The following is a 10,506-nucleotide window of genomic DNA, read 5'->3' as shown; positions in this document are numbered from 1 at the left end:
ACAGTTGTTTCTTTAGATATTTTTAAAAATCTGAAAAGTCTCGATATATATTTTTATGGTAATTTTTAATCTTTAAAAAGTTAATAAAAATTTAAAACAATATCATATGGTAGTTTATTTAGAATCCAATGTGATTTTTAGAAGCATACTTATATTCAGCCAACAAGTGTATAATGAAAACCATTTGGTTAATGACGAAAATAATTTTAAATGTAGTTTGATCTTAATTTTATTTAAAAAAATAGCATTTCCTAATTTATATGGTAATATTTAGATTAATAAAATACAAACTGAAAATTGCAATTGAATAGCCAGGGTACTATAAACATATTATTTTGTTCATATTCAACATTACTTTTAACTTAGTATTTTTGTTGCAAAAGATACCTCGTTTTTAGAGAATACAGTAGTATTATTTACGTTAATTCTTGTGGCTTGGTGAAAAAAAATGCTATAACTCCTTTACTTAATGGGATTCTTCCCCTGTGGCAGTGCAAACGGCTAGAGCAGGAGCTTCATCATTTGAAAGAGCAGAACCAGACTTCAGCAAACAACATGAGACATCTGACTGCTGAAAACAATCAAGAACGTGCTCTGAAGGTAAATCTCTGTTCCTTCTTGCAGGCAAATTAAGGTTATAAGCCCTTGGTGCCAGCTTTCTGTGCTGCATATATCAGTTGTGTACATTTCAGCAGAAGTGAGCTGTGGTGTTTGCCAACAACCCCTTCTTTAAACACAGATACAGCACCCTTCTGCTATGGCATTATTTTTCTCATGTATGTGTACATGAAAACAACATATTTTCTGAATTTTGAGTGCTGGTCTATTATTAACTATTGGTACATTTTTGATTCATTGTGTTTCTGATTTTTATATGTTGTTACCTTTTGTAGTTAATAAAAAGTAGCCACGCTAAAAGAAAAAGAAAAATCATGCGCCTTTCTTCCCATCAGTATTTATTATGCTAATTTTTTTAAATGACTTGTATTATTAGTAACCCAAAGAATCAACACTCCTTGAAGGGTATGTGAATATATTTGGGAATTGAAATAGTACTTAAAATGTTACTTATTACCAAAAAAGAAAGAAAAATTACGTTCTACTAGAATTTGAAACAAGCGAAGTGTACATTTCATGACAATAAGTTCTGTTTCATTGTGATATAGATCCAATAATCATGAAAAAGGACATTATTTCGATTCTAATAATTATATATATATATATTTAAGATACTTATGACTTTCCATTCTTCTTTTTTGTCTTTGCCCCAGCATAATGCCCTTGACATAGTAGTGGTCCTTGCCCTCAAGGTGTTTCCGTTCTCATTAACAGATTAAAAATAAAAAACAAAAATATGTCCATGGGAAACAAAAAATTTATCATTGCTGATATTGTACAGTAAAACGAAAGATATATTACCTAGAGGATTGTATAGTACTTTATTGTCTTAAATTTGTTTTTTGCTGCTGATTGCAGAATATTATAGTATTAGCAGTGTAACTCAGCACTTACTAAAATTGAGAAAATATTGGCATTTTGATGTGGAAAATATTTTTAATCTATCCAAAAAGTGTGAGATTTAGTAGAAATCAGATTTTTCTACAAAATATATTTAGCTTCATTTTGAAATTCTCAGTGGTGGGGCTTAAAATAACTTTTATCATTATTGTTTAAGGTACTTTGTCTTTTTCTCTCAAATTTATAAATAGAGCAATAAATGGGAAAGAAAAGACTTGCAGATTGCTGTGATTATTAATTAATTACCCCCAAGAAGTTTACTCTTGTATGAGTAAAATTAAGTATAATATTTCTTAATACTTGCAAGTCAAAAGTAACTTTGTTTTAATGGCAGCTTACATTATTGTGTGTTAATTTATTATTAGCTTTAGGGGACAGATTTCATAGCTCTATGTGATGGCTATTTCTATTTAAAACAGAACCTAAAATAAAAATTCTAATTTGTTAAATACATAATACTGCATAGTCTTTATTCTGGCATTTTTGGTTGTATATTTATTTTAAATTGAATTAAATGGCAGCTGCTCTTTATGGTTATAAATAGATACACATTTCTAAGAGGCAATTAAAATTAGAAGGTGAAGTGTAGACCAAAAGAAATCTTGAATTTCAAAACAAAACAAAACCCAAACCCCATAAAATAGAAATCTCTATAAACTGTAGACTATATAGTTTAAAGTGATATAAAACAAAATACATTTTTACTCCTGACAAATATACTTTGATATACTTTTCTGCGAAAGTCTCAGATTTTAAACCTTCATAACTTCGTCTGTTAACTAAGGCAACTTAAATTTTTTGGACAGTAAGGATAGGAGGAGTAAATAATTTTGTAAAACTCTCATCAATTTAATCTTTTTAAAGCCTGTGTTCATTTTAGCTCTTCTTAAAATGTCATAACACTGGCTATAAATCATTTTTTAGTTATTTTTTGCCATATTTCCTGTGAAACATTAAAATTATTATAAAAATTAGCTCATTTATAATACATCAGCTTTATTCTGAAATATTAAAAAAAAATTTTCTTATCTTTCAGAGATTTTGTTCTTTATTTAGTGCTTTTATTATTGCACTCTGTATCTTCAAGTTGCCATATAAGTTATGAATAATATGGTTATTACCAAGCTCTTTGATTGATGAATTAACTGTTCATCTCCTTTCTGTGCAGTAGTACATATCTTCTACAATCCACTTACAATTATCCTTTCTTTTGTTTAATGATTTAATATTTAGTTAGTATCTAAATAAGATTTAGGAAGACTTTTTAAAAAGAGTCATATTCTCTAGGAGCTTTTGGTCTACCAAAAATATTTCTAGTATTTTTTCATAAATAGTACTATTATTATTATCACTAATAAAGGTAAACTTGAATAGGGTGAGAACTAAAATTTCATGTTTTATTTAATTGTGTTATACTGAAATTCCTAAAGGAAACAATCCTAACGTTATGTTTAAGGAAAAAATTAGTTAACGGTCATACATTACATAGAATTTTCCAATTGATGATTATGGAAAATACACAATTATCATACAAGGAAATACTTTTTAATAATCTTGTGCTATTTGAATAATAGTGTCTGTTTATTCTAATAATCAAAAATTTTTTTCTAAATTTTTTATGGTAGAGCATAAAATTAGATTTTTGGTGATCATTTAGACATTATTTTTGAAATAGCATGGAGTTATACTGGCTAAATTTGCTAGCATGACATTATATTTCTACTTTTATAATATTTGCATTTTCCCTAATAACAAATTAAATGGTACATACAATGGTACATACAAGATGAGACAATGATACATACAAGATGAGAGGCCAAGTTTATACTGATACTAGTCTGAGTTACTTTTTAAAAAAATGTAGTTAGCATTAATATGTTGGCTAGGTGGAGGGCCAGGGGAGGGAGGGCGCAATTGAGAGGGGGTTTGTTTTATGAACTATATACATGTCTAACCAATGTACTGTATACTTGAAACTAATTAAACTAAATAAATAAATATTTTATTAAAAAGCTTATTTTTTTCTTTAAAATAAATTTTATTCACTTACGTTAAGAAATTGGTTTCTTGAAAAACAAAATTTTAGACATTTAATGTTTTTAAAAATAAATTTAGATTTATCGAATGAATATAAAGATGTCAAACTTAATAAGAAATAATATATATATGCCTTCCTTTTGTCTTTTGTTTTATTTATTTACCTTCCTTGTCACATATCTTTAACTTCTTGTAATTGAACTTCTCCACTGTAATTCCACTGAAAGAAAGTCATTCTTTCTGAGATTATAAATGACCTCTGATGACTAAACTTGTGAAACTTACCATTCCTTATCCTATGCAATATCCCCGTTAACCTAACTGGAACACATTTCCATCTTTTTGGCCCTGCCTTCTTGAAATACTTTCCTGTCATTCTCTGTTGATATAGCCTCAACATTTTCCTTTACTTTGATTGCTATTTGTTAGCTGGTGCATCTATTTCTGTCTATTTCTAAGTCCCCCTGGGTTATGCAATTAGTCCTTTATTTTTCTTTCTTAAAAAATTCTTTTTTTAAATTTTTTTAGAAAAGGTTTAGGTTCTTGGCAAAATTAAGCACAAAGTACAGAGCTCCCACATACCCCCTTACCCTTGTCCCCAGCATTCAGCCAGAGAATGGTACATTTGTTACAATCCATGGACCTACATTAACGTGACCCAAAGTCCATAGTTTACATTAGGGTTCACTCTTAGTGCTGTACAGTCTAGGGGTTTTGACAAATGTAAATGACATATGTCTCTCGTTGTTGTATCATATAAGAGTTTCACTCCAAAAATTCTTTGTGCTCTGTTTATTCCTTTCTACCCCCAACACCTGCCAACCATTAATCTTTTTACTGTCTCCATAGGTTTGCCTTTTCCAAAATGTCACATAGCTGGAATTATGCAGTATGTATATGTAGCCTTTTCAGATTGGCTTCTTTCACTTAGGAATATGCATTTAAAGTAGCTCCATATCTTTTAATGGCTTCTTAGGTCATTTCTATGTAGTACTGAGTAGTATTCCATTCTTAGGATGTACCACAGTTTATCCACTTACCTACAGAGTGACATCTTGGTTGTTTCCAGATTTTGGCAATTATGAATAAAGCTGCTATAAAATATCCATATGCAGGTTCTTCTGTGGACATGAGGTTTTCAGCTCATTTCGGCTCATTCAGGTAAATACCGAGGACTGCAATTGCTGGATTGTATGTAAAGAATATGTATAGTTTTATAAGAAATTGCCAAACTGTCTTACAAAGTGTCCGTACCACTTTTCACTCCCACCAGTAATGAATGCTCCACATTCTTGCCAGAATTTGGTGTTTGTTTTATTGTAAGCTTGTCTCTTCCAGTTTCATTCATTTCTACAATATCACTTATCATTTATGTCCTAATGACTGCCTTGTCTGCCCTTCCACTGGTTATCTTAATGTTTCTTTAAACTCAGCAATTTTGAAACCAAACCCCTAAGTTTACTCCTGAAACCTTCTCTTTTCTTTGGGAAGAAGTCAGGACCTGAGTCAAATAGTATGGACTATATAACTTATCATTTATTCCCCATTATATGCTGTTTGCCTTTACTGTAGAAGCTGGAGAAGTTAAACACTTTCTCAGCCTTTCTTTTTGCCAATGAGCCATAAGAGGAATTCTACAGCAGAGGTGGGAGAAGAAGTTGCAGTGTCTTTGAAAAAGTTCTTGTTTTCCAGACATATAACAGATGCATCAGGCACCATTCCTCTTCTTCTTATTACCTTGAATACTTATTTGCTTCCTGGAACTGCAGCCATTTTATAGTCATGAGGAATATGCCAAGAGAACCTGGTCTTTAATATCATTGAGCCCCTTAGCCAGTGAACCACTTTGAGAACATTAAGTACCAGTATCCTGATTTCTTTTTCTGGTGACAAATAGTGCCTTATGATTTAAATCGCTCTTAGTAGTTTTCTTTTATTTACTTCCAAATTGATCGGTTAACATCTATTAGTTAATGGTACTACCATACTTCTAGACATACGCTAATGTAATTAACATAATCTCCATTCAAGCTCTAACCCACCACAAAGCAACTTAGCATCCAGTTTTGTCAGTTCTGCAACAATGATTTCTTTCCTATTTGTTCTCCCATTTTTATTATCCTACCTGTAACCTATGTCAAGTCATAATCTAAACGATAGAAATACTCTCCATAACTAACTTTCCTGTCCTCAGTTTCTCATGTCTTTAATCAGTTGTTACATGTCTATTAGCCTTCATTATAAAAGTGATAGGTGATATTTTACTACTCAAAAAACTTCACTAAGTCTTGAATTTTCAGCAGTATAAGAAAATGGAAATATCCTGAATGACCCTCCCGATAAAAACAATAAAAAAGGATGGTTAAAATTTATATTTTAAGAATCTTTTACAACATTACTGAGAAGATGAGAATATAAGAAATTTGAAAATGCCTAAAACAAAGTAGAAATGGAAAGAAAAAAAAAAAGGGAAATAAGTGATTGCCTGAAGCCATCTTTTACCCTGAGTACATTCTTCAAACCTTGGTGAATTTGAGCTTCCGTTTTAATGGCTTCGAGGGCAAGACAGAGGAGATAGAGCCCAGAGCCTATTTAAACCAGAGATTATAATGAGCTATGCTCTCCTGATGCTGATATCCTAGATGGCCGCAGCGTTAGTGTTTAGGTGAACAAGGGTCAAGCCCCTCATACAAAATAAGACAATAAGGTAACTTGGCTTTCTTGACTGTAGAAGGGGAAAAAAAATCTCAGTTTATCATCCACAGTCCCCTGTTTAGAACCACACAGGTTGACTGTGTGGTTTAGAACCACACAGGTTGCCTGAATTCTTGCTTTCTTTGTGGTTCTAAAATCTGAGGGTTTAATTCAAAGCAGTCCTACTCTGGAGGGCCCACAGATGGCAGACCAAAGCAAATTGCCTTCACATTAGGCCTGTAATATTTCTTATAAATTTCAAAAACCCTGAGCTATCAAAAAAACATGAGCAAAAAGCACTTCTACTGAAAGTCAGTAAAAACAAGGCAGCAGCATCATGTATTTCAACAAGTAGTTCACATATTCTAATTTTTACAAGTGTTCTAATTACAAGTGTTTAAATATTATATTTAAAAAGAGATACTTGAGCAAGGAAAATGACTAAAAATAAGTGGGAAAAAATAGATGGAACTGATAGAAATTAAAAAGAAAATAATTAAAATCGAACAGCAAACACATTAGATTTCACACAATTTAGATTTCACACAATTTAAGAAACTGTTAGTAAACTGGAAGATAGAGCTGAAGCAAGTATGGAAATGGAAGCCAGAAAGATAAAGAAATGAAAAATATAAAAGAGATTAAAAGACTCAAAAGATGAAGTGAAAAGTTCTAAAATAAAACTGTTCAGAGTTATAGAGGAGATAATATAGGGAACTGTGAAAAGGGAGGATACAAATAAGTAATGACAGAGTTTTCCAAAATTGTCAAATGATACAAACATCATTTGATCTAGGAATACCAAATGAATTCTAAGTATGACAACTTAGAAGAAATTGCAGAACATCAGAGTTAAAGAAAGGCTCTTAAAAACTACCATCAGAAAAGACATTTACAAAGGAATGTCAATTAGACACACTCACTCCTCAACATCTATAATGTTGAGAAGTGAGTGTGTCTAACATCTATAATGTTGAGAAGTGAGTGTGTCTAATTGACATTCCAATTGATATAATGAAATAATATCTTAAATATGCTGAGACCAAAAGAGGGAATAACTTTTTAAATATACAGAGAGAAAGTAACTGTCAAGAGCAAGAGTGACGTTAATAAAAATCTTAAATTGCTTTCTTTTGTATATGGAATATAATCCAAATGTATAGAATTTAGGACTCCATACTGTAGTTTTAGCCTTTTAGCCTGCTTTTTCTTTTCCTTTTTTTTCTTTTTGGAACCAGTTCTCTCTCTCTAGTCTTGGTAAACCCAAGCCATCCCCAATACTTAGAGTTTCCTAAATATGTTGTGCTCTTTAATTTCTAGTTATGACTTTTATTTGATTCTGTCTATAGTATTAGTTCATTGCTTACATTTCATCTTCCTAAATCAAAAACTTCTTGAGCAAAAGGGATCGTAGCCTTTTCATGTTGCTGTTCTCTTGGAATTTAGCACATTGTCATATTATACAATCAGTAAGTTTTTGTAAATCAATAATAAATTTTAATCTATCCTAGTTGAAGTCAGTATATTTATTAAGTATCTACTAAGTTCAAGACATGGAGGACATGGAATTCTGGTATAATATTGTCTTGATCGTTACTAACTGCCCAACTAAAACTCTCTAGAAGAATTTCTGTTCTGTGCTAAAGTTTCTTTGCTTATGAATTGAACAATGCAGTATCGGGTATCTTAGTTTTTTTACTATCAGCTAGAAATATTGATAGAAGAGATTTCATTTGTTTATTTTGTCCTTTACTGTTTAGAGTTCACTGCAGGATAAACTCTTTTAAGAGACTGAATAATTAGCAAGTACATTTTATACTTGATAGTAATAATATAACTTTATGATGAAATCTCATATTGGAGTGATTTATTGGTCACTTTCCTATATTAGCCATGTGAATGGACTGCCTTTGACATTCTTAAATGATGCCACTCTTTTACTGTCTCAGGGATATGGTTTTTGGATTATTTTCTAGTAGATCAACTCTAGTAATGAATTTTGAATTTAAAAATCCTGAATTTCCCATTTGCTAGTTATATAGTATTCGGTTAAGTCAGTTAACTTCTCTTAGTGTTGGTTCCCACATTTATAAGATAGTGAGAGCAGAGATATTGTTACAATTGCTAAAATGTATGGACACTCTATTTAGAGTATGACACATTATGCCTATGTTCCATCAGGTGTGGTAGTAGAAAAAATATGTGTGTAGGTGTCAGTCACCTGTTTTCTTGTCATTACTCTGCCATTAACAAATTATATCATCTTCGTCAAGTTATTTTATATCTTCAAAATGAAGAGGTTGAAACTAAAGCACAATGCAAGGAAATAATACATATTCTAAAGGCATATTTGTACTCAGACATTTTAAATTCTATTCTATTTAATTTTTTAAAAATTAATGCTAATCGTGACCCTCTAAGTAAACCATGTTGGGTGACAGTTCTCCCATGAGTTTTTTGTATTCCTGCATATCTTGTGAGCAGAGGCACTAATGGCCTTTGTTCTGAACTATGCTCTAAGGGATATTTGTTTAGCAAACAGCCTTGGAAAATAGAGATAGTATCTCCCTCTAAAGCAGAGTATTGATTACTAGCCAATATAATAAAAATAATATCTCCCACTGAGGTGAAGGTCAGGCAAATTTGCTTACAGCATATTATACTAGATTGGGCTTCCCTAAGCTGGGAAGTTGGCTGTGATGCAGTCCCACTGTGTGCGCAGTATCTACCTGGTTCTCTTCTGTGTTGCCCCCATGGGAGTTGGAGGGCAACGACAACCTATACAAATGTGAAGCTTATGCTGTTTGTGCTGTACCTGAATAAAGTTCTTTGTCTGTGACCCAGAATTCTTGTGTCTTCTGCCAACATGTATGAAGCTGGCAAGCTAATTAGCTTGCAAGTAGGATACCATACACAGTTCTTAAAAAACCAGATTTTTTTCTTTTTAAATATTTTGTCTTCATCAGAAGATAGTCTTGAGTTTTAGTTTGTTTACTGTGGATCTATCAGTAATACATCTGTATACTCTCCGCGAGGTATATATATCAACCGACCTAAAGAAAAAAATTTTTTTTTGAGGATCCGAACTGATTGCTCTGTAGAATATTATCGATTCTGGAACCTACCTTCAATGTCATTCTGTGGATTTTAGTTTCTTCTATGTTGGATAGTCTGTTTTCTGGATTCTACTTTTCTCCTACTCGACTTAATAATGCTTCATTTTGATGGAGCATATTCTCTGTTTCCTGATGAAGGATACGTGAGAGTTAAATTTTTAAAAGACTGTATGTTATTTCTTCAGGATAGATTTCCAGAAGCAGAATACTTGAATAAACAGTGTGAACATTCAAATCCAGATTCCTGGACTCAATTTCAGGATTACTGAAGCAGAATATTTCACAAAAGGACCCAGAAATCTTGCAGTTTAATTTTATTATTTTAAAAACTTTTTTAAATTAAATTTATCTTTTAACATTTACATGTTCATTAAAACTATGGTGAGATACCACAGCACACTTATTGGAATGGCTAAATAAAAATATACTCACAATACTAATCGTTGACAGGATGTGGAGAAACCGAATCTCTCATACACTGCTGGTAGAAATGTAAAATGAAACAGCCACTTTGCGTAACAGTTTGCCAATTTCTTTTAAGTTAAACATATACTTACTATACAACCCAGCTATTGCACTCCTGGGTCTTATTCCAGAGAAATGAAAATTTATGTCAACAAAAACCACATACAGAAATGTTCATAGCAGGTTTTATTTATAATTGTCTGAAACTAGAAAGAAGCCTGATATCCTTCAGTGGGTTGATGGATCCATGTCCACACAGTGAACTATTGCTCCGAGTTAATGGCATTGTACAATGTCATTTTCTGGTTTTGACAATATACTACGGTACATACATCATATTATTACTGAGAGAAGCTAAATGAAAGCTACATGAGAACTCTTTTTTCATGTTCTTGTGGGTCTTGAATTATTTCAAAATAAAAAGTTATTAAAAAATTATACATGTTTACCATAGCCAGTGAAAAAAGTGCTAAGATATATAAAGAAAACTGTAATAATATCCCCCTTTCCCCTCTCACAGTTTCTAGGCCTAGTTAATCTTGACTAAGGAATTACATAGTAGATATCCCTGTCTTTTACATAATTTTAGTGGATTCTGCATTGCACCAATTAGTTTGACATTTACCATGACACTTTCTATTTCCCTTTATAATTTAAAGCCTCACTTTGATGGTTC

General features: G+C 31.7%; 1 protein-coding gene across 11 annotated transcripts in view; it reads left to right on the top strand.

The window, feature by feature from the left end:
- The window catches only part of MIPOL1 (mirror-image polydactyly 1), a 260,822-nt gene that overhangs the window by 104,719 nt on the left and 145,597 nt on the right, over positions 1-10,506 (top strand). For all 11 annotated transcript variants that reach the window (XM_025047925.1, XM_006913461.3, XM_025047929.1 and 8 more), the window contains one exon: positions 493-600. In XM_025047925.1, the coding sequence (XP_024903693.1) occupies positions 493-600 (108 nt within the window). The remainder of the gene's footprint in view (positions 1-492; positions 601-10,506) is intronic.

This window comes from Pteropus alecto, unplaced genomic scaffold (assembly GCF_000325575.1).
Source record: "Pteropus alecto unplaced genomic scaffold, ASM32557v1 scaffold104, whole genome shotgun sequence".
NCBI classification, from domain to species: domain Eukaryota; kingdom Metazoa; phylum Chordata; class Mammalia; order Chiroptera; family Pteropodidae; genus Pteropus; species Pteropus alecto.
The sequence above is the reverse complement of the archived record's forward strand: the minus strand, read 5'-3'. Positions and strand labels throughout refer to the sequence as shown.